This window comes from Sander lucioperca, chromosome 5, assembly GCF_008315115.2.
Source record: "Sander lucioperca isolate FBNREF2018 chromosome 5, SLUC_FBN_1.2, whole genome shotgun sequence".
Lineage (NCBI taxonomy): Eukaryota > Metazoa > Chordata > Actinopteri > Perciformes > Percidae > Sander > Sander lucioperca.
The window spans coordinates 38060318-38086359 of NC_050177.1; the positions used below are offsets into that span (position 1 = coordinate 38060318).

At 37.8% G+C, this 26042-nt stretch overlaps 1 protein-coding gene across 2 annotated transcripts in view; it reads right to left on the reverse strand.

Moving 5' to 3' along the window:
• Positions 1-26042, reverse strand: part of porb (P450 (cytochrome) oxidoreductase b) — a 34925-nt gene that overhangs the window by 7500 nt on the left and 1383 nt on the right. The window contains exons 2-11 of one of the 2 annotated variants that reach the window (XM_031293312.2): positions 22903-23090; positions 9972-10020; positions 8245-8373; positions 7442-7594; positions 3032-3156; positions 2417-2506; positions 1672-1770; positions 1234-1350; positions 1028-1146; positions 128-309 (exon numbers count right to left, since the gene is read on the reverse strand). In XM_031293312.2, the coding sequence (XP_031149172.1) occupies positions 128-309; positions 1028-1146; positions 1234-1350; positions 1672-1770; positions 2417-2506; positions 3032-3156; positions 7442-7594; positions 8245-8373; positions 9972-10020; positions 22903-23081 (1242 nt within the window). In that variant the 5' untranslated portion in view covers positions 23082-23090. Of the gene's footprint in view, positions 1-127; positions 310-1027; positions 1147-1233; positions 1351-1671; positions 1771-2416; positions 2507-3031; positions 3157-7441; positions 7595-8244; positions 8374-9971; positions 10021-15678; positions 15944-22902; positions 23091-26042 lie in introns of those variants that run through there. The other variant, XM_031293313.2, reaches the window with a different exon arrangement.

Genomic DNA, 26042 nt, shown 5'->3' on the forward strand with positions numbered 1-26042 from the left:
TGAAAAAAAGGGCAACACAAACATACAGAGATGGGCGAGATGTATAACATGACCTAGATAATGACAATTTGGGGTTCAACACTATTCTAAAACTAACACCCAAAAATCTTTACCACCTGGTACTGACCTTGCCCTCAGGTGAGGAAGAGGCCATCTTGCGCATGTTCTCCTGGTCTTTGGGGTCAGAGGCGTACTGTGCCAGCTCATAGAGGACATTGGTGCGAGGAGGGTGTGTGATGTCCAGGTAGTGAGTGAGGGCCGTGCGGTAGGTGGTGGGGCAGGGGAATGGGTGCTTCTTGTTGGACTCCTCTGAAAATATATTAACATGTTTTTTTTTGGTATCTAGAATTGTATCAACATTCATTTCATGGTCAACTGATAATCATAAATGTTTAATAAAAGCTTAAAATGTTTATCAAGGGCAAAATATAACTATAACACCAACACTACAGGTCAACGTACTGCTCTAATTAATCTGTAGTAAATGCTTCCTAATTTTACTTTTGTAGATCTTCGTGTCACCTTGACTTTCAGGTAATTCATTTTGTGTTTCAACAATATTTAACACATACGTATGGTTACCTGCTGCACTGAATGTCTATACAAAGCATGCTTTAATTAATTTCCTATTTGATTGGTCACAAAATACACATCTGTACAGAAAGTTACAAAGAGATAACAAAATACACATCTGTACAGAAAGTTACAAAGAGATAACCTTAGATTGTGTACTAAGTCTTTCATTATGAAGCACTTACGGTCATTTTCAATGATGTTAATAAACACTGAACAGGAGCTGCCTAACTACAAAGTGCATCTGATGACCGGTCTATGATGACAGGGCTCATTTAATTTGTAACAAAACCTATTACAGCAATAACATTCAATTGCAGTAATATAACAATATTCAATTCCTCTGCATTAAGTGAGCAGATACTGCAAGTCTAGATATCAAGGGAGGTTTTTGTGAGAGGGTTTCAGGGACGATCTGTTCAAGTCAATGTGCTTCTGGCTTTCAATGCCATACCATCAAGGTTGTTGAGAGAGATAACCACATCAAGGTCCACTCCAAGGATTTGTCCCAGCTTGTTCACTAGCGTAGAGTCATTTGTGGGAAAAACAGCAACGTGGTCTCCTGACTCATATCTTAAATCACAGAAGGTGACAAATTCAGACTTTGACCTGTATTGCATTATCCAGAAATGTACTATAGATATATCCAACCAGTCTCACCTGATCTTGGAGCCTGTTATGTCTAGTTCCAGGTGCATAAGATGTCTATCACCGCCTTTGTTGAGTCTGCGGTTGACAGTGACTGGGGCCAAGAAAGGGTTTTTCGAATCAAAGGGCCTATAAATAAAAACAGCAACACTTAAATGTAAAAATGCATTTACAAAGGGTTGAAAATAGTCACAAAAGAGATGTAAAATCTCACTTTAATAAAAGACTATAAAGATCTATTACTCTTTAAATAAATGAATTATTGTTTGATTAAAAAAGGCTAGTGAAATATGTTTCCAATATCCACTAGGGGGCAGAAAGCTTCAGTTTAATAAAGTGACCTTTGGTTAACTTTGCATTTGGTTATAAATGTGGGTGAAATGTGAGCAGACAGCACTTTAATGATGAATGAGTTCTGTTGTTGAGCAACGTCTTTACCACAGCACTTACGGCTTTTGGACCTCAAAACTCTTCAGGCGGCCAATCTCTCCTGTGTACACTTTGTTCATGTTGAGGTCAGTGTGCTCCTTTAGCTCGTACTGCCGTATGCTGTGAGGAAAAAAAATAACTTAAGGTTAGCCTCTTCAGGCACAGACACACACATTAGTTAATTTCACATACAGGTGGGGTTATCATAAAGTAGATATGTCCTGATTAAGCATTACAGTCTTATATTTACAAAAAAAAATTTAAAAAAAGAACAAACAAAAAGACTTTGGGTGGAGTATCATTTTAAACCTAGCCCATTTGACCCTATGTGTACAATAAGTCACATTTGGTCATCACTGTGTGGTGATCACCTTGTTACTTTAGTCTGTGATTATTTTCACAGTCCATGTGGAAATTCTACTATCTGAAAATATGGCCATCTTTATCTTACTGAAAAATAGGCATTATGTAAAAACTACCTTACATCTGAAGCAGACAATATATTACTTAACCTTTACTTCAAAACACATAAGTTAGTGTCAATTGTGATTGCAAGCTTTCTGCTGTCATTATCAGTTATATATGTAATGTTGCCGGCTTTAATACGGTAAAGAGCTGGTAAAGAATGCGATTGGGGGAAAAAAAGGTTTAGGGTGAAGATAAGACAATTAAATAATGATGGGGCAAAAAAATGTGAAAAGAAGTAAAAACTTGAAATGATAAAAACAAAAACACAATAAAAAGGGCAAATTGTCTGTGAATGAACCTTGATTCATCGCCTAAGGCTTCAACTCCAAAGTGCTCACAGACAGCCGGCCAGAACTGCTCTCTCCATGAAACAAAGTCCTCTTCCAAACTGAAAGACAAAACCAGGCCAATCAGTTGAGAAATGCATTTGAATTTGCTCTTGCTCAACAAATTAGACTTCTTATTTTATAACTTCTTATTTTACAAATATACGATTTTTCTTTCTAAAGAAGATATGCAAACATTATTTTCACGTTTACACTTGTATTTGGTTTTCTACTAGAACATGTTTATTGCTATAATGTTCAAAACACATTTTTCACATACTCTCTGTCTGCATATACCTGTATATGTCTGAAACACTCCGTTGAAACGCCTGTCTCTTAAAGCCACCCTACCAAAAAGCCCAGTCTGCTCTAAATGGCTTGCGAGAAAAATATGGTGCACCTTTACAAATGGTAGTTCTTAAGCTATGGGTGGAGATACTCAGATGGGGTTCGGCTGCCTACCGTGGCGTGTACTCAGGATCACTTATTGAGGTCCACATCATGTTATTTTGTGTTGCATTTTGCAATTAGAGAAAGGTTTAGTAATCATTTCCTTTTTTGACTCAGATGATTAACAGGTCACTTACTTGCCATCGTCATCTCCTAAACCAAGGTCAAAGATGCGCTTGGCCCCAAGTTCTTCCAGCCTTTTGTCAACGTATTTTCCCATTGCATTGTAGTGTTCATATGTCTTGTTTCCCAAAGCAAATACCTGGAGACAGAATAGGGCACAGAGAGAAACCATCAGTGTGTGGTCTTGGTTTAATCTTGAAACAAACAAGCAGTTAAACAATAACCAATGCAGAAGTTTGTCTGCTTTCCGGTTTAAGTGTGATAGTGTATCAAGTTTTGTTGTCAGGCAATTTATTCTACTAAAATACTGAATGTAAACAACATGCCATACTGAAAAATGTCTTACAAGAGACCCTGAAAAATCTCTCAATGACTTTAATGTATGTAGTCGCTCTAATATAGCCAGAGACAGTAGATGAAATACAGGAGGAAGGATGTGACTGTGCCTAAGAATTTAACTAGATTTCCCATAGTTAAGTTCTTCACTCAAATGAGGCCAGGGGCTCTGCACCCCAACAAAGACGCAATGACAAACACGCACAGACAGACAACACACAAATCCTCTCCTTTCATGGTACACACAAAAGCCGACACAGCTCATGCTAGTTAAGCCTTTGTGCTGTACGTCAGCGAGACAGACTGGCAAGACAAACTGACTCACAAAATGCCACCTAAGTTGAAGAAAAACAATCTGGATCCAGGTATAATTAATAACTACAGACTAATTTTCAATATCCCATTTACAAGCAAAATACCTGAAACTTGTATATAAACAACTGGATGATTATCTTTCAATTCACAATATATATGATAAATACCAATACCCATCATGGCACAGAAACAGAAAAAAAAAATTAATGACCTCAAGATCAACAGTGACTCAGAGAATTTCGATTTCAATGTTGATTGATGTTACTGATGCCTTTGACACTGTTGACCATGACATTTTAATTAAAATGCTCCATGTTTCTGTTGGTTTAGCAGGTCCTGTTCTTAACTGGTTTTCATCATAGTTAAAGGACAGGAATTTTTAGGTTTAAATAGGTATTTTTAAATCTGCAGAAACAAAAATCTTCTCTAGGGTTCCACAAAGGTCAATCCTTGGGCCACTGCTTTTCTATCTGTACATGCTTTCGCTTGGTATTATCATAAAGAAACACAATATATCCTAACATTTATGTGCCGATGACACACAGTTGTACATTTCACTTTCCACTGATGATCTCCGTGCTCTTATCAAACCAGTAAACTGTATTTATGATATTAATTGCTGGATGTCCAAAAACTTTTTACAGCTTAATACAGACAAAACTGAGATACTCGTTGTTGGCTTTAGCAAGTAAGACTACCGTAACGCTCTTTTTGCAGGATTATCCAAACAATCAGTAGGACCCCTCAAACTCAAACTTCAAAATGATGCAGCAACCACAGTCCTTACACGTATGTAAATTTTAACATATTACTCCAGTACTGAAATTACTACACTGGCTCCCAGTACAACACAGAATCACCATCAAAATACTGCTAATTGTCTATAAAGCACTTAATGGTTTAGCTCCTAAGTACATCTGACTTGCTCACTGATGATAACCCCCATAAGGCCATCAGGTAGGTGTGTGTGTGTGTGTGTGTGTGTGTGTGTGTGTGTGTGTGTGTGTGTGTGTGTGTGTGTGTGTGTGTGTGTGTGTGGTCACATTTGTTTTCTTTTTTGTATATTGTCTTATTGTGTTGATGCTTGTACTGTATTCTTATTATACTTATGTTTATGCTTATATTTTGTCGTTTAATGTAAAGCACTTTGAGTTTACGTGTAATGAAAGGTGCTATATAAATAAAATTGCCATTGCCAAACAGGTTGTGAAGCAGCAATTATAGTGAACATGTAGGGCTAGGCAATATGGGGAAAATCAGATATCGCGATATTCTTGACCAAATACCTCAATGTCGATATTGTGTTATATATGGTAGAAAGTCTGAATATATTGAATGAAAGTCTGAATATATTGAATGAATGTCTGAATATATTGAATGAAAGTCTGAATATATTGAATGAAAGTTGAAATGGAATCTGACGTCATTTTCTGCCACCATCTTGTGTTTTCGTTGTGATTAATACTAACCGAAGTGTGACACTATGAGCGATCAGCAAGAAATCTAGTGTCAGCAATTTTGAGCAATGAAGAAATTATTAACACACTGCCGAATGCATGTATGGGCCAAAACACTGGTAACGGTAACTGTATCCAGTACCGTTCTCCCAATGAAGAAGTTTATTCACTTTTTCATCATGGAAGACCGAATGAAAGGAACCTCTTTGGTCAGGCAGGTCCCTTTCATCAGGCTAACGTCAACACGCCTTTCATTTTTTTTTTATTCAGACTTTCATTCAATATATTCAGACTTTCATTCAATATATTCAGACTTTCATTCAATATATTCAAGGTTCATTCAATATATTCAGAATAAAATTCATTCAATATATTCAAACCTCACTTACATATAATAATTTCCTAAACGGCATGCCATATATATATATATATATATATATATATATATATATATATATATATATATATATATATATATATATATATATATATTATATATATATATATATATATATATATATATATATATATATATATATATATATATATAAATAAAATTAACTTATGCTACATTTTTGTTTTCAACATATGATTGTGTTCTCATTAGCAACTACCTCTTAGGTCACAATTTGATTATGCACGCTAAGCCTAAAGCCCGGGCTACACCGCCTACCTAAGCAGTGTGTGTACGACGGCAGCCATGTGTACAGGTTAGAGCAGCCACATAGCCTGCACGCGATTACAGGCTTGAATTAAATATTCTATTATTAATGTTCGTTAACAAAGGCTAACTCAATATAGAAAGACAAGGCTGGCAGCAGCAGCAACGCTGTCTGTGTGGACACCACGCGCAAGACCCTAGCAGTTAAGCAAGGTAGCCATCACGCATAGGTAGAGATAAGCTGTGTGGTTTGGGCATTACCCTTTCATGCATGGTGTTCACTATAGGCATATGTAAAGATTATTCTATGTGCCATAGCCTCAATAAACATTTTCCAAAAAGTGTCATTATCAGTGTTTTGACTACATTAATGGATAATGCCAGCCCTCTGGTTGTCTCATGTCACACAACTATTTGACTTTTCAGCAAAGCGCAGTGAAGATAGATTGAATAATTGAGGAATGTATTTGTTGTCAGACACTGATGTCCAAGGCAAATTTATCATTAGGATAATAAGGTCCATCTTATCTTATCCTATATTAAGACAACCGACAGAGAATGAGGCTGACCAGGTCATTGGAGCCACCTGAGGTTACAGGTCTACATTATTCTAATTATGCTTTAAAATTCAACATTCCATCTATATACACAATGTAAACATTGTGTTTGTGACAAATAATTATGACCTAAATATACAAATATACCATAGTATTACAGCATCTACACCAGAGCCATCACTGAACTGAACTCCACAAAACAATGTCCCCAAACCACCACCACCCTCACCATCATCACTCAACACTCTACTCCACAGGACTAAAACTGGATTCATAATTATTAAAAATGGTATAATGTGCAATAACTCTATATAGCATGCAATAATATATTTATAATGTGTAAATTGTATTTGGCACAATGTACAAAATGCCACTTTTTTATTACTTATTACTTTCTCTTTTAAAATAAGTTTTTCAGCATGACAGGTGCGGGCATGTGTGTATGTGGTGTGTAAGCATGCAAGCATGTGTGAAATGATCATTCTTAGGAATTGAACAGCAAATTGAGTTGTATAATGTTCAATGACAAAGACATTCTAATATTACTGAACTATGGTGTGAAAGATGTGTGCTTCTTTAGATATGTGCCATTCACCTTTCATCACATTCCTTCCAAATTCACAATTAATACTGCTTTGAGTTCTGCCCTTTGCAAAGGATATTTTAAGGGGTGGGGCAAGAGAGTCAAGGGGGATCAGGAGAGGTTGGGGGTGGAAGCAATGGAAAGGGCATAGGTACAGGGACAAAATCTCAGGAGTCAGGTGAGGGTCAGGGGAAAAAGGGTGCCCAGAGGGTGCTTACTTCTAGTTTAAATAATCATTAGCTGCAGCCCTCCATGCGACAAAGCAACAAAAACACATATGCAGAACAGAGAGTGTAGCACAATGTTTGCATGGTCATTGACATCATACACAGTATGCTTTGTGTTGTGCTTATTAAATGGGCAATCTTATGCCAAACTGTAACCGTTTATGCATCACCAACACAATTCCTATACAATTACATTTTTTTATAATAATTTAGACAATTCTCAGCATTCTTGTAAGCTTGTAAGAATTAGAAAGACTATGTATACACAACTTGAGCATAAAGACTCACAGTGTAGTTTAGTCCGGAGAGGTCTTCATCATCATTTTCCTGCAGCCAGTCATAGAAGTCCTGGGCGTTGTCTGTTGGGTCGCCTTCACCATAGGTGGCCATGCAAAATATGGCGAGGGAGTTTTTAATCTCAGACAGACGGGCTAGCTCCCCCTAGAACATGAGACATCACAATCGGAGACAGTGAACGCTGAAGAACTACTAATTTTAAGTAAGTTTGTCTTCAATATCTGACCGGCTGTCTCAAGAGTTGCCCTGTCAGCAAACTTGCAAGTAATTAACTGACTATACCTATATTATAGACTATACCGGTGCTCACAGCAGTGTTGCAACACATTTTTGGATAAAGCCTGAGGTTATAATATTGTGAAGTTGTATTAATGTGACTGAAATAGCATACGCATTATGATCTCAGCGTGTGCTGTCCTTGCATCTTTATGGACTGAACTTGCCTGGACAGGTTTCATTTCAGCACAGCGAATTTATAATTAGAAATTATATTACTATGGCAGGTATTATAAACTGTTATTTGGCTTAGTTAGAATCTGCCATGAGATGTGTATTGTATCATCATCAAAATGACTAAAGGCTCTTGTCTGGATAATTCAGGAGAATATTTTATAACTACTGAGGTGTTAACTGAATGATTGCTTTGTCATAGTTACACACTTCTTCAGCACTGCAGTGTTACTTTTTCCATGACACAATGACAAATAACTAACTGGCAGCTATAATAAGTCATATCCAAAAGAATGTTAATTGTTATTCTGTGGTGTGTATGTTATTCCACTGATGCAAATTACCATTTCATACTCCTCTGGATCGGCAGCCATTCCTTTCATGCCATAGCGCTGAGCGTCTTTGGACAGTCTGTTGGAAAATTCCTCTCCTGTGCCCGTCTGGGAGCCGTAGAACACAATGATGTTCTTGCCCTGGTAACAAATTAAGAAAAAAAAAAACATTTACTTGTAAAAGCATGTAAAAGCTTTCTCCCACAACTACAATGAAAATCTGACCCGCCTAAACACACACCATGTAAAACAGATGCAGAATAGCTTTTGTAATTTAGCTAAAATATATTCAGAATGTATTTTCTCCCAAATCCTGAAATGCTGCATTGCATGCAACAGGGAGATGATATGAGCACAACCCAAACTACAAAATGTAAAAAAGGGCTAAATAACTTCACATGACTTAAACTTCACTTCAAAGCAGAGAAAATACAAATGAAGACAAAAAACAACCAACATTTCTCCAAAATACAGCTTTTCTTTAGATTTTCAACCAGCTCCATCTGTACATGTATTTGTGAGAATCACAAAATACTTTATTCCTGCCTACAGTGTTGCCATTACATTCATACAAAAGAAAAACCGAGACAAAATTAAATGGCACTGTGGACCAAAGTTCTTTCCTGCCAGCATCATGGTATCTGAACTATTTGCTGCAAAACCACATGATTCAAAACCAAAGTCTTTTCTCAAGGCTGGCTTAAGAACAGAGAACCATCAAAGTAAAAACAGTGTTTCTAAATCTAGAACTGCATACGGAATAATCACATTAGCAGCAGGCCATTATAGTCATCTTATTCTTCATCCACTGAGCATAAAAAAAGGGAGGAAAGTTTTATTAACTAAGACACTACCATTCCCTTTTCAAATCAAGCGCTTCGACTTGCACATCAATCAGGTTTTAACTGGGGAAAACCACCAAGGTTGATCAACACCACAACATCAACACTGTCTAACCTTGTACATCTGCAAGTCCAACTGGCTCAGTTTTCTTTTTAAACCCTGAGTTAGGCCGGCCACACACTAGCTGCGTCGCGTGAGCGTGGCCTTTCGATTGCGTGTCAGCTGCGTGGATTTTTCGATGTCTTTACACACCAGAAACGTGTCTGACGCGGCGCTGCTGCTGCTAGCCTTGTCTGTACACATGTATGTTTCCCATTGATAAAATGAAATACCATGTTAAACATAAATATATACTGATTTGATTACAGCAAAGACAAAGTCGGCAGTAGTGACGGCAAAATAGGCTACAGAATATTTCGTTCTGTATTGACAGGTGCAATATTTGAAAATCAATAATTATTATTTATTTTTTTAAATTACATTTATATCTGCATTTATGTCAAAACCTAGAGACTTTCAAACATCAACATGTCATTTATTAATATGTATTCGTGTCAAAATGACATATAAACATCTTTTCCTATTCTATTTCGCCTGGAAACGCTTCCAACATGCTTGCGTGTCGCGTGAAAAATAGGCGTCTTCTAGCATGCACGCGTTTTCGGCGCGGCTCGAGCTGCGACTAACCTGTTAACATGGGAGCCGAAATAAAAACGGACACGCCACGCAGATGACACGCTCACGCGACGCAGCCAGTGTGTGGCCGGCCTTAGTGTTTTGGAATAACAGAAACAAAACTGCTTCTGGATAATATATCTATGTTGGAAACATGAGACTGTTCACACAAAACACAACTGAAGCAGAAATAATGGAAAGGATTAAGTTACAGCACTCACTGTTTTCTTCATTTTCTCGATGAAACTGGTCTCTCTTGTGGTGGGTGCTCTGGGGAAAACAAACAGGTTTGACTTGTTATTACGCAATTTAAGCTTAAACAAACACAAAGGTGTGGTTAATTAATTCAATGAAAATGTCTTGTCTTTCCTCATAAAATAGTTAATTACAAGATCATCATACTTGTAACGACTTCTTTGAACTACCAATAGCCCAGAGAGCAGTAGGGTAAGGTGGTGATGGGTGTGTGATATCCTGTGTAATTAAGGTTGCAATGCATGCAATGGCCTTAAGGACTTTTCAGACCAAAAGGCAGCAACGGCACCGCTGCGCTCTGAAACCCATTGTTTCGAATTGCTTGGCGGCATTTCGCTGCCGCGTTTGGTCTAAAAGGCCCTTTATTGTTTAACTCTGCGAGGTGGAAGTACTATAAATTAAACGCCTAAATAAATCTTTGGACAAATCTGAGCTGAATTCACGACATCGTGAATATAGGCCTGTCTTCCTTAATAAACATGACTGGTGTAAACAAACCAAACAACATTCAAAATGTACATTTAGCTGTTTTCTAGTATTAGTCTGTGTATTAAATGACCACATGTCACTCACGGTAGCATATTCAAATTATGTGAGGAGGTGGAATCCCTAGGTCTCATTTTTTTAGATATTTGCAACTTCGCCATCTGTTAGTGAGGATTTTTGGATCCAGTACTTCAGTCCCGAAGGCACCAGAATGTTTAGATAAGGTGTTGTTGAAATATGGAAAAGGTCATGAGGCTTCCAGGTATTATTCTATGCTTATGCAGAACCTAAGGGATGGAGCCTGGACAGCCATCAAAAAGACATGGTAAGGGGGTCTAAGTATTAAACTTGATGATGAGGAGTGGGACAGAATCTGTAGGAATATTAAAACTATGTCACGCAAAGTGAGGTGCACGTAATTCAGTTCAAAATTATGTATCACTTCTATTGGACTCCCTCCAGGTTGTTTAGAATTGGTCTGAAATGTAAGACAGAGGACGGCCAATTACTTCATGTCCTATGATCCCGTGATAAAGACAATCCTAAGCGGGATGGATCAGCACATAAGAAGCTGGGTCAGCCAGACAGATTATTTTAAGAGGATGGAAGAATGAAGGGGTGCCGTCAATCCAGGAGTGGGCTTGTGAGGTGGCGGTGTTTGAAAAAATGTCATAAAAACGGTTTGCCAGATTGGATGTCTATACTAGAAAATGGGGAAAGTACCTGAGCTTTCTAGAGGTCTCCTAAGAAGCTTTGTGCTGGGGAGAGACATGTATTGATGGGCTTATGGTGTTGTCATTTATGCATTTGGTTTATTGCCCATTTTGTTACTATTCTTTTGAATGGTTTTGAATATTGTAGTTACTGTGTCATCTTTTTGTCTGGGTGGGTGGCGATGACGATTGTTCATGTGAGTTGTATGTTTTGTATTTTGTTTAAAAAAAAAAAAAAAAAGCAAAAATAAAAAAATTGTTTATCACAAAAAAAAGAAGCAAAAAAGTGAGAGAATAATGACTCATGAGTAGCCTGACATCGTCATACTCAGACTCTAGTCAGAATGTGAACTTCCCGACCTCGAATGTTGTGGGCGGGGCTAAGTTCGGCTGGCATCCAGGCTAACTCATGAGATAGGAGCAGGTAATACTTTGACCTAGTTAGTTTAAACACGGATCAAACAAGCTCAACTACTTAATAATCTTCTAGGTAAAAGGCCCACAAACAAACAATAGAGTAGAACTGGTTGACATTATCATTCACTGACATTTAGGGAATTGCAGTGTCAGGGTCATACGATCATATTGATGTGGCGTGAATAACTCCATGATTTTTTGCGAGTTCCTGAACTCATCCAGAACTGGACTCTGGTAAGACTCCTAGTTGACAGTAGCGGAAAACCCAGGACAGAAATTCCACTTTATGACCCCTTGAAACCCCAACAGTTGTTTTTTTAAAAGGTTATTTTTTGGGGGCATTTTAGGCCTTTATTTGTACAGGATAGCTGAAGACATGAAAGGGGAAAGAGAGGGGGAACGACATACAGCAAAGGGCCGCAGGTCGGAGTCGAACCCGGGGCTGCTGCGTAGAGGAGTAAACCTCTATATATGGGTGCCTGCTCTCCCAGGTGAGCTATCCAGGCCCCTCCCCCAACAGTTATTTAAGTTTTTTTGTTATTGAAGAGATTTATTGCATAACATTTCATTAAAGCATGAGTTTTTATTATTTAATGTGATGCACTCATTAATATGCTATATTGGGATATATAATAATTACCAAAAATATTCTCATAATAGCAAGTTATTTATTGAAATAATCAGCACGTAAATAACTGTGTAGCAACAACTCTTGGGCAATGTGGGCAAATTGTCTGGTCATTGTGTGTCTTACAACAACCGCGAGTAGCAGAGCAGTGACTCAGCAGTCATACAAGCATTAGTCATACTAAGCATATGATGTACTAAGCATAAGCATACATGCAATCATGTAATGTAATCATGCAATTTTCAATATTGTAAAGTGGTCAGATTCATCTAGGGAGTAATTAATGGACGGGAATAGATCAAACAACTTGTGCAAACACAGTGCAAGTAAAAAGGGGACACAGGAAGCAAAATCTATTATCGAGCCAAATAAAAGGCAACGCCGCTTCATTCAGCATCAAAGGTCCAAGTGGACAGCTGCAATTCTATCTGCACTGAAAGAGGAACAGAAATAGTATGCCAGATGAATGTGTTTTAGATTTTCCACATCCAAAAGCAACAAGGCTGCCATTAACACTAAGAGAAATAGAGACATTTATTTGCTATATTTGACCTCTAACACACATTTAGTCACAATTTACAACCTAAAGAACCCATCCAACAGCAGACTGCAGGCATGTGGGATTGATGCCCAACATCCCATAAAAAATGCCCCCCCGTGGTTAATTCAGACTGCACTCTGAAGCAAAGTGTAAATTCTTTTTAAACAAGCCTTTGCCCCCAAGCTGAAGCATTTAAGCGCGGTTATTAGCGTTTCTGTGCATCATTAGAAAATAGCCAGGTGACGAGAGTTCAAAATCTCTAGTATCTGAATACTTTGTCAACAAATGCAAAGTATCTTGAGCATGTGTACAATTAATCATAAAGTACATAGAGCAATATATATTCTTTTGTATATTTTAATCTCCAGAGAGTACAGTCTTAATTAGAACAATATATATTACATAACATATAATATATATATAACATACATATGGACAAAAACTAAAAAAAAGTGAACAAATCATGATGGACGACACATCATTAAGTGTTGTGGGACTACTACTGAAGTTGCAGCCTGAAATTGAGCAACATTATTTCAAGTAGACAAAGTGTTTGCATATTCTATGTTGACCACATTTTCCTTCATTGTTGTGAACCAACCAACCAACCAACCAACCAACCAACCAACCAACCAACCAACCAACCAACCAACCAACCAACCAACCAACCAACCAACCAACATACATACATACATACATACATACATACATACATACATACATACATACATACATACATACATACATACATACATACATACATACATACATACATACATACATACATACATACATACATACATACATACATACATACATACATACATACATACATACATACATACATACATACATACATACATACATACATACATACATACATACATACATACATACATACATACATACATACATACATACATACCTACATACATACATACATACATACATACATACATACATACATACATACATACATACATACATACATACATACATACATACATACATACATACATACATACATACATACATACATACATACATACATACATACATACATACATACATACATACATACATACATACATACATACATACATACATACATACATACATACATACATACATACATACATACATACATACATACATACATACATACATACATACATACATACATACATACATACATACATACATACATACATACATACATACATACATACATACATACATACATACATACATACATACATACATACATACATACATACATACATACATACATACTACATACATACATACATACATCATACATACATACATACATACATACATACATACATACATACATACATACATACATACATACATACATACATACATACATACATACATACATACATACATACATACATACATACATACATACATACATACATACATACATACATACATACATACATACATACATACATACATACATACATACATACATACATACATACATACATACATACATACATACATACATACATACATACATACATACATACATACATACATACATACATACATACATACATACATACATACATACATACATACATACATACATACATACATACATACATACATACATACATACATACATACATACATACATACATACATACATACATACATACATACATACATACATACATACATACATACATACATACATACATACATACATACATACATACATACATACATACATACATACATACATACATACATACATACATACATACATACATACATACATACATACATACATACATACATACATACATACATACATACATACATACATACATACATACATACATACATACATACATACATACATACATACATACATACATACATACATACATACATACATACATACATACATACATACATACATACATACATACATACATACATACATACATACATACATACATACATACATACATACATACATACATACATACATACATACATACATACATACATACATACATACATACATACATACATACATACATACATACATACATACATACATACATACATACATACATACATACATACATACATACATACATACATACATACATACATACATACATACATACATACATACATACATACATACATACATACATACATACATACATACATACATACATACATACATACATACATACATACATACATAGAATTAACTTTCCATTCATTCATCTATTCTTCCAGGAACTAAACCTTTTCAAACACGCACACTGACCGTCAGTACAGTCTTATTCTGCAACACTCAAACTGGTGATCTTATGATGCTACAATCAATGGCATGCTTCTCTATTTTGCATTCTGACTTATAAATATATATAATATAAAAAAAACACAATAAAATTAAACAAGACTGGAAATGTTCAACATAATGATGGCTTACATGGTAACTGACAGTGAGGAGCTTGTGAAAAAGGGGAAAAAAAACAGAAGACCCAATAATCAAATTATGTTCGTAGTCAGATTTTATGACCATCTCTTACATAACCTACTAGGAACATGTATGGTTTCTGAAACCACTATCTTGCCAGTGTGTGCAGGAAACAAGCAAATTACAGTGTGTGTTGAGCTTACTTTGGAAACAAGCCACAAGTTCAACATTTACAAACCACAAGATGGCATTCAAAAACGTACATGCCCATGTGTGATCTCTGCTATCAAACTAAACAGTAAGATTAAACAATAGCTGGCGGCAAATGTTTAAGACAATTTCAAGCAAATATTGTCTTAAAAAAAAAAAATCTCTTGGGCCTTAGAAGAAGCAGTAAATAAATCACTTTACTGACCTCTCAGCAGCATATCTCCTGTCCTCTGGCAGGGAGAAGACACAGCCCATGGCATGCAGACCTTTACCTCACCAATGCCACAAGCACCACTGGCTAGGCCACGCTGGGAACCGTCACGCTCAAAATCAAAGCAGGACGTCAACACTCCACAACCACAGAATGGAAAAATAAAACCAATCCAGGAAAGCAGCCGGACTCTCACAGGTTTGGAAGAGCTGCCTGCCTTCACCTTAGAGGCTCCAACACGATCTGAACTCTGCCTTTTCCTGTGCTGCTCTAAACCCAGCAGTGTCTGTTCTCCACACACACTGAACTCCACAAAACACACACAGACCCAGCCTACAAGCCCTGTCAGTGTCTGGCAACCGCTGAGGACACAATGGTGGGAAACTGCCTTTCCCATAAAATGTAGCTCAGCTGCCGACCCACACTTTTGACTCACACAAACACACACTGAAACACTCTCGGGCTGAAAATGCCTTCCTCCTCATCCCCGCCCCTTTTCCTCTCCGATCTGAAAGGTGTTGGAACGAAAATGTCTACAAGATCCATTCTGAGCATTTGGCTGGTTATCAGAGCAACTCCTCGGTGGACCATTAAAGGAGGGGGGAAAAGAGCTGTGAATGGTAGTTTTTTTTCTGAAGTATCCCCTGCCCCCGTCTCACTGGAGGAGAGAGGGGAATGTAATTGCTATGGCAACCTCATTTATCATAAAAGGATTCCATTCGTGACATGGCCTTTCTCTAATGGCAGAGCGGCTCAGCCCAGCCCACACACACACACACACACACACACACTAAAAAGAAAAAACAGGGGAGCAAGGAAAGAAGAATTAAAAAAGTAACTCAGGGCAAAGAAAGGGTTGTTTGTCTTTTGCTTCAACTTTCCACCTTTGGAGAGGTCTCACAAAAGCAGCTTGGCTTGCCCTCCTCATTTGCTTTCCAGGGAACTTTCAAAATGGGTTCATGGCCAAAAACAAAAGCACAGGAAAGACATGGAAGACTACGCCCCCTTCATAACAGTTAGGTAATCACTGCTCCCTTTAAGGGGAGGGGAGACCAGCTCTATGTTCCCTTCCTGTATTCCCGCCCTCCACAGATGCACACTCTTCCCAAAGCAAAACGTGCTCTACAAGGGTCTTTCCCCCCTTCAACCCAACCTCCTGTTTTTACACAAAGGGTCAGGATCTCCCCCACTCAGCCTCCAACACTGTCTCCATTCACATAACCACGCAAGACCTCAGCCACAGAGTGAGTGAGGCTGCTGCTAGCCCAAGGCTTTACTCTGGTTCCCAAACAAATTGTGTTGTGGGTGGGGAGGGACTTAAAGTGGTCAGTAGAAGGGGAGTCCACTGAAATTAAGTTGTGTTTCCATCAGCTGGGTTTAGGTAAATAAAGTGTTCCAATGTCAGAAAAAAAACTGTAAATAAGAGCTTGGTCATCTAGATCTTACTGCTGTTGGACAGGATCTTCTGTTTCAGCTCACATGAGACCATATTTGTTGCTTTCTGAAGCAAGATGATGATAGAGAGGTGCCTATCACAAGAAAATGGAGACAATAGGCTCGTTCGAGATGAACTGCACATGGCCTGTAAAGTGGATGAGAGCAGGCGGCAGCAGCCGGGGGCGGTGACAAATAACAGTGGTAAAGTCGGACAGTTTACAGCCGTTTCCAGCAGCCTTCAGACTGAACAGGAAGTCACAGAAACACTCACATCCTGTTAGGTCCGATTTCGATTTAATAAATGTTATCAGACCCATTTATCAGCTTGTACACGTCTCCAGTTGTTTTTATTAAGACAGAGTAGCTGTCAAAATGCTCTACATGTGATCTGTCGCTGATGTTAAACAGACTGTAGATGAACTTTGAATGGATTTAGTCTCTCTGACTTCTAAATTTAACTATCAGCCACACAACATGTGTTCTGTACAGAATAAGCCTTTAAATCAGACAAATGGTAATTAAAATCCCTCCGATTCAAAAACTATAAAAAGTTTATATAAAACATCATCATGTTGAGTCGAATTCTGAACCAATCAGCTGTTAGATCAGCTGAGAGCCAGGCGTTTCCCATCATGCCCCGGGTCCGCCTGGGTCTTGCAGTTGGTGAAAAGCAACTGTGCTGCCTGCGTCTCAAACCTGCAGCCACCTTGATCTCGTGAGGTTATCGTTGCCCGCGTGCATGACGTCAGAGCAAGTCGGGATCAAGTCGGACACAAATCTAACCAGCATGCATTGGGCGCCGAGCGCCGGCGATCGATTCTGCGCAGACATAGCTCGTCTTGAACGAGCCTAAATGAGAGTAGGCTGCTAAAGAAAACCCATTTATTTTAACCAATATAATTAAGCAAAGAATGAAGAAATAAGCTGAAGTTGCCGTCACGCCATGCCTGCTCAAGCAAAAGAGAACTGCTGAAGGCAGGAGCCAGAAATAGCACCCCCAACCCAGGTGCAGCTCATCGGCGCAAATTACCACCTGCAACACAGCAAACAAGAAACCCCAGGAAACAGGCACAGGGCCACCTAGTGGCAGGGAGGACTCTGTCGTCACATACCCATAAAGGCTCTCTTGATTTATGGTCGCAGTAGTGCGTTTGACAGCTCTCGGGAAAGTTATGCGGGAGTTGTCGCTTTCATCCAGCTTTTCTATTAGATAATTCACGCTTGAGGGTGTGGCTACACAACGACTTGTCAATCAGGCTAGAGGTTTAGCAATTAGTATCCATGGCAATGTGTACATTAAAATAGAGGTGAACGTGTTTTCTTTTTAAAACTTTGATCCTTTCACTGTGCGTTTTCAGTTTATGAAAGTTGATATGGAACATTTGTCGCCTTAAAAATGTCTTGTTTAGTGTTCGTTAGCACCTTACCAAACAAACTACTGTGCTAATGTGTTAGCTTGTAACTTAAGGGAAAGTTTGTTGATTTTCAACTGGCTCTGTGTACTTCTATACATGCAGATGAACAGCACCTGGAGGCCTCCCTTCACCCATCTGCAATACTCTGCTGGATTATTCGCTTCACCGCGGTGAAAATCGGCAGGTTTCCATTTTCAGCATTTAGCTTAGTGCAGGGCCATTTAAACTATAGACGACACTGTCTTAACCACGTCATCCTCCACAGCTCTGCCCTCTTCTCCAAATGTGGTCACTTCTGGCTCCAAAAAAAAACAACATGGTGACAGCCAAATGCCAAACCTGAGGCTTAACTGTAGTCCACAAACCAATGGGTCCCTGCTGCTGCAATATTTTTGACAGTCTATGGTCTGAACATTGTAGCCTCACTACTGAGGTCCCTCAGGGTTTGGTTCTGAGTCCCCTCCTCTTTTCTCTCTAAATCAAGTGACTTGGCTCGGTTATTCATTCACATGGCTTTTCCTATCACAGCTATGCAGATGACACTCAACTGATCCTGTCTTTTCCCCAGCCTGAAACCCAGGTGACAGAGTGTCACTGTTTATGGGACGTGAAAGCTGACAGAGAACTGGATTACTTCGCTAACTGCCGCTCGCCTGCCACAGGCTGCGGTCAACGGAACAGTTGTTTGCAAAAACCTGTTCAAGCCAGCGGCCGCTTGGATTTTGATGAATGTCTATTTGTAGTGCTTGAAGCGGCCAAAAAGTACTAAGAAAGAACCATATTTAAATCAATTTATTTGTTACATGAAAATCATATAAAATACAATTTCAGTGAAATATAATTCTGTCAGTTCCTACAATTTATGCATTAAAAACAATAATAATAATAATAATAATAATAATAATAATAATAATAAATATATGTGTGTATGATTAGAAGCTTCTCCTGAGCCTCTTAGTGCTGGCCTAATAATATAATAATATCAGCAATCATTTCTCAAATTTTAAATACCAAGTAAAAACAACTTTATTTTGTACAATAACAAGGGAGCTACAAATCATCTTTGTCATCTCTGTCATAAAAAACCTTTCCTTCATAGCTTAGCTGAAATTTCCAGTGGATTTGTTCAGACTGACCCGGACTCTATGACCATACAAAAGTTTCATATGGTTTTAGTGTAAAGCTTTGAGAAATTTAAAAAGGGAAAGTCGCCTCAAATTACATTAAAACACATATGTAATTTCCTCATATTAGTGATTTTTATTTTTCTAACTCCTGTTCAGGCTGACTCTGACTATGTCTTTGTCAAATTTTCATGTGATTTTACTGTACAGGTTTCGAGATATTTGAAGGTAAAGTCAGTTTTTATGACAGGTCAAAAAGCCAAACAACTGAAATTTCATGATTGTGACAGCGCTAGTGATGACGTGAGAATACGGGCTTACAGGCACTCACACGTGAGAGGGAGAGTTAGTTAAGTTAAAGAGGCTGTGTAAAAGAGCAGGACAAGGAGAGAGATAACAAAGGTTGCTACTAGTGGAACATTTACAAGCCTTAAGCAATGCACCCTCACACACTTGCTTCAGGCTAAGTAAAGTTATAATATTTATAATATAATATTTGTTTGTTTTTTACTGCTTTTATGTAATATAAGACACAGTCAGATCACTGAAGAGACACACACATATTTATCATTCTTCTCTACTGTGACAAAGAACCAGGGTTTCCCGCAGCACTTTGCAGTTCGGGCGGCCCGCCTAAGCTGGGGAATCCTACCGCCTTAACTAGGTTGTCAAAAAAAATTAAAAATCCACTGCACAAAAAGCCGTCAAGTGCCGCGATTGTTATAATGTAATGGCGATTGTTGAACGCCCTTGCTCACGTTTGTATTTTATGTGCATTATTTACATAGCCTGTAGCGATGCTAGATGTCAGCTCTGTCATAAGCAGTGATCACCTTTGCACATTTTGACAATGTTGTTTTGCACTTTCTTTTGCACTTTAGTGTTGTATAGTTTGTATACGGTTTGTTAAAACTGTTTCAGTTGTTAAGGACAAATATTTTTAACCATTTGTATAGTGTTGTATAGTTTGTATGGTGTTTGTAATGAAAATAAGCATCAATGGTCCACTTGTAAAAGAGTGCAATTACCAAAGGGCCCTTGAATTGATCTTTTTAAAACCAAGGATAGCTTGTAGCGATGCTAGATGTCAGCTCTGCCATAAGCAGTGACTGTGATCACCTTTGCACATTTTGAATGTTGTTTTGCACTTTCTTATTATTATATATTATTATTTAAATTTTATATTTAGTGTTTATAAGTGTATGTGTGTGTAAGTATTTAGGTGAATCATTGGTAAAAGAACAAGCCAAAAACAAATATCGATTCTAGGGAGAAGAATTGATTTTAAAAGAATCACAATACATACGTGAATAGTTCCCCCCCCCCCCCCCCATTGCACTATAACCTCGTCCAACATATTGCTGCTTGTTTGTTGTTGTATAATGGCCGAGCATAGTACTGCCTGTATGTTTAATCGTTTATTTCTGCGCTATGTTAAATTGCTATTTCTATTAGGAATGCAGATATGAAAAATTTGGTTGATGCCGATAACCGATATATGTTGATATGATTTGTATAAAACAAGTTTCTATGATAATACAATTTTTTGTACATACTGAAACACACGTGTAAACACTGAATTTGAAAAATGAATGTCTTTTTTTAATTTGCAAACCATTTGGAAAAGCCCATAAATCAGATTTACCACATTGTTTCCGCTCAACAAGTTACAGGGCCACCATGAAAAACACAAGTAACTAATAGTTACGGGTTAGTTAGGCTACTTTTATAACTTGTAGCAAGTGAATCACTTCATGAAAGTCCAGTTTAACTTACACCTGTGAAAAGATTTGGATCGATTTATAAATCAATTACTAAGGATCATTAAACAAAATATCCTGTTTAGGTTTTATGACTAGTCAGGGTTTTCCAGCATGTCACTAAAATGAGAATAGCTGGTCCACCTTAAAGCCAGCCCACCTTAAGTTAGCGAGCCTGTGCTGAAGTTGTTGCTAGCTCTGTGGCTAACCCATTCACCAACAGATAAACTGTACACACACTGTGCACACAGCTATAGCGTTACTGCTAACGTCGTACTCACCGACACACACACACCTCCTTCTCTCTTTTTTTCCTTCTCTCTCCATCGTACACTCGCTAATGTGTGGGCTGCAGCTGCCGCTGTTTGCGTTTAGGCTGCTTGCTAGTAACCTGTCCCTGATATTGTTTGTGAACTTCTGGATGGTGGTTCTTCATGCGAGTGATCAAATTGGTGGTGATGAAGGATTTGACACAGCGTCCACAGTATTACATTCTGCAATTCATGGTCTTTTTTCACAGTTAAAAACGTCCAGACCGCGGACATTGCTTTGTTCTCAGCATGTAATTCCTGTGCTGTGTCACTGCATCATAAATTTTACGAAAACGATCATCAGTTGTTTACATCAGACCGATGCCAATGTGTATATAAAAAAAAAAAAAAAAAAAATAAAAAAAAAACGGCTGATACGATACGATTGCCGATAGATCGTGCGTCCCTAATTTGTAACCCTAACCATGCAACAACCTGTTGAAATATGCATATTTAGATTGTTCTAACTATTTGCATGTATCCCTGTTCCAGAACCACACACCCTCATTTATTATCTATTTCATTAAATAACCATAAGGGACATCTTGTCTGGAATGCATTCTTACTGATGCCCCCTGGTAGCCACAACCTTTTATGAACCAGTCAAATTATAGTAAAGTCCTTCCCATTCACCAAAACATCTGTGCTGAACTATAAACCATAACATGTCCAATTCCAGATCAGCATACAGTATTGTATAGCTTTTACATAAACTAAAGTATACACACACAGAGACAGAGACAGAGAGAGAGAGAGAGAGAGAGAGAGAGTTAGTTTGGTCTAACAAAAGAGTTCGTAATTTTTGCCAGGTGGTGGAGCAGAGATCGGCAGAGTCCAGATAGAAAGATAGCTTTTAACATATTTTGTTGAAATAATATTCCAAGATCCGAAAAAAGGATTTGATTAAACTCAAAACCATATACAGAGCAGCAATTAGAATAAGAATATGTTAAATCTACACAATACCCAACCCCCTTTTTTACAAAAAAAAAATACACAATATATGCTCTTCTCTACATTTGGTAGCTTAAGGGTTTCAACTTGTTTCTTTACCTTGCAGCAGCCTTCATATTTTTTTAAGACATAGTCAGATCTGAATTGGAATCTAGTTCATACAAACTGCTTTTGTTTTTTATAATTAAATCTAAGGTATAATGTGATGGATGCTTACGGTGTGTCGAGCTTCTTGAATTCAGGGATGTGCTCAGGCTTCTTGCGGGACATGAACCAATAAATGACAAGGCCGACAATCAGCGAGAAGAGGAAGAGGTCCAAGTTGCTGAAAAGAGGCACCTCTTCATCCACCGCGGGCTCGGTGTGAGTGCTGGTCTCAGCGTCCATGTCTGTCATGTTGACACTCTACAGAGGGACAGAACAAACAGCGTCAGACCAGTCTACCATGAAACACTTAAATAGTGCGAAACAGTGTATGATCAATTGATTATTTGACATAAAATGAATCATATTTGATCATTAGGCCAAATTTCTTTTGGAAAAAATAGCAAATATTTGCCACTTCCAGCTCATATGATTGTATAACAAATCCCCTTGGACGTTTGATTAGACTAAATAAAATAACATTATAAAATAACAAATAAATAACATTATTTATAACATTAAGTGAGCTGTAATTTAGAATTGCATTTTAAAAATCAGTCTCAGTTAAAAATTCCAACTGAACAAAACTCAGGCAACTCAGCGAAATGAAATGGTTAAAAAGCTGAATAGAACAATATGATTGCTAACATATGTGAGCAGTATTCTTCATGCTATAGCATACAATGATGGCTTTTGTACAAGCATTGGACAATTGGCTCTACATATGATACCATCCGTAACACACTGCTTTTGGAATTTCTTCTCATGCAATAACGACAGCAGCTCTTTTCACACTGAGCAAAAGACAGACATCATGTTCTGAGCTCTCAAGTTTCAATTTGGTTCAAAGAGTAAAAACAATGAGATTGGGTTTTCACAGATTAATGTAGGCTGGCTAGTCCACAACTGGAGAACACTTTGATCGACACAGATATGTACACACTCACACAAAACACTGGCTTGCTACTACACTACTGTCAGATGAACATAAGTCAAAAACACTTCCCTGTAATTCCTAAATAGAATATTTTAATGATATTTTCACCATTCAACGTAGTGCTATGGAATATGAATGTGATCATTTCTTATTTAATTAACCTTGTTTTCACAGTCCACAGATTGTTTGTTCAACGCAAGGAAACATAAGTTCAAGCTCATCACTTTCCCATTACACTGTCACTTATATATCACCTTATATACCTACTGTTTATACAAACTGTTCACACCTTTGTATATATCTTTATTACTTCTCATTATGCATATACTGTATATTTACTACATACCTGTTTACATTCAGTTTATTAATTTGCAAATACTGTCTACACAAATTGATACATTTCTTTCTTTATATCTTTTTACATTCTCATTTTGCTTTTACTTGTGTAAGTAATTTCTCCTGATTGTTGTGCACATGACAATAAATAACTTGAAACTTGTTTTAAATTTGAGAAAAATGAAATCAAAATGTTGATTGTATATTATAGATCATTATATTTATATATCTGATTATACTGTTTTTATTAAAAAGGTGCACTATGAGTTCCTGCATGGTTTCAGCGCGATTTCCTTTTTGTCTCAAATCGTAGGCATCTCTCCTTGATCCGCTAGCTGCCTGCCCCCCGAATACACTGTGAAACAGCCCGGTCTCGGGAGACAACACAGCAGTCGTAAACATCAAACAAGCACTAGAGGCACAGGCTGTGCACCAAAATACAACAAACAACTCCAGCCAATCACCGACAAGATGGTTGGGGGAGGGAGTTAGAGAGCTGACACACCAAGCCGATTATCGGCCGTCGGACAGTCTGTCAAGTCTGTTCGGTGTGTTCCGTGCCGTCATCTGTCGGAGGAGCCGTCGGCTTTTATTTTGGCCGACCCGACATGTTCAGTCGGAGACAGGGCAGTCGGGACTCACCCGGAAATGGCGAGCGGATGAGCCTCTCAAAATCTGACAAAAATCTTTTAAACTAACCTTTGTCGATCTGAAATGAAGACAGATTCGGCAACAGTATGCCCTATTTCTCACTTAAAATGTTTTCAGAAACGCCAGGGTTCATACGCATTTTAACCAATACTTTTCGGCAAATTTCCATGACTATGTATTCCTGAAAATGTCAGTCGGCATTATACAATAAGAATAAAATCTGTGTTAAAGTTTACCCTCAGATGTTTAACAATAAAATGAATGACAATTTATGTGGTTCATAGTGGGATTCGTAATATCGCGCCCCGAAGAGAACGTTGAGGTTAAGATGATGAAATACATTTATTAATCACATATTATTATGCTGTGTTAAAAAAGAAATTCCATGACTTTTCCAAAACTTTCTGGGTCTTTTTATGTTTCCAAAACCTTTCCAGGCCTGGAATTTGCATTTGCATTTGTATGAACCCTGAAACACGTTCTGAAAACATGTTGGCCGTCTGGTTGCTGTGTAAGCACCTTTAGTCAGTTAGTCATGACAGTTACGGAAACATGGGGGGAGGGGCGAGCTTGCTCTGTGTTGTTTGGATTTTACTTGGAAGTCAACAGAAGTGACCATGCCAGAACTCACAGTGCACCTTTAACACCTGTTTTTGATCTTCCTGCAACCCTAGTACTGACTGTCTTTACTTTAAGTTTATTTAACAAGTTGATATGTAAGGGAAGATTTTAAAAAGGTGTAAAATAAACTTGTCAGTGCTTTCTAATTGACATAGTTTCTAAATGATCTCAAATACACCTTTAGCATCTCTGTACGGACTTTTCTTGTTTTTTTATTAGCTGACAGGTACACAGATATCCGCAGTAAGCTAATACCAGCCAAAATATTCGCTAGGCCAATTAATCGGGAGATACATTCAATTGGAGATTTGGGAGTGCTATAAAGATGATATTAAGTCTGATCATCCAGGAGATAAGCCTCAGATATGGCCACAAACTACATTCCTCATACAGCATCAGTTTCTCCTCTCTGTTGTGATATATTATCCATGCCAACTACTTTGCTCAGTCAAAACACAAGCACCTCCTGTCTCACGTCCATTGTGTGTTATATATGTACAGTACCAGTCAAAAGTTTGGACACGCTTGCATACTACTTGTAATAAGTTACAGGTAGCTATAGTAACGATAACAGACAAACCTAACTACACTCTGCGGAGAGATTTGTTCCCCACAGGTGGTCAGTGGCATGACTTCAACACTGCGGGGCTACGATACTTTAGCTCTGT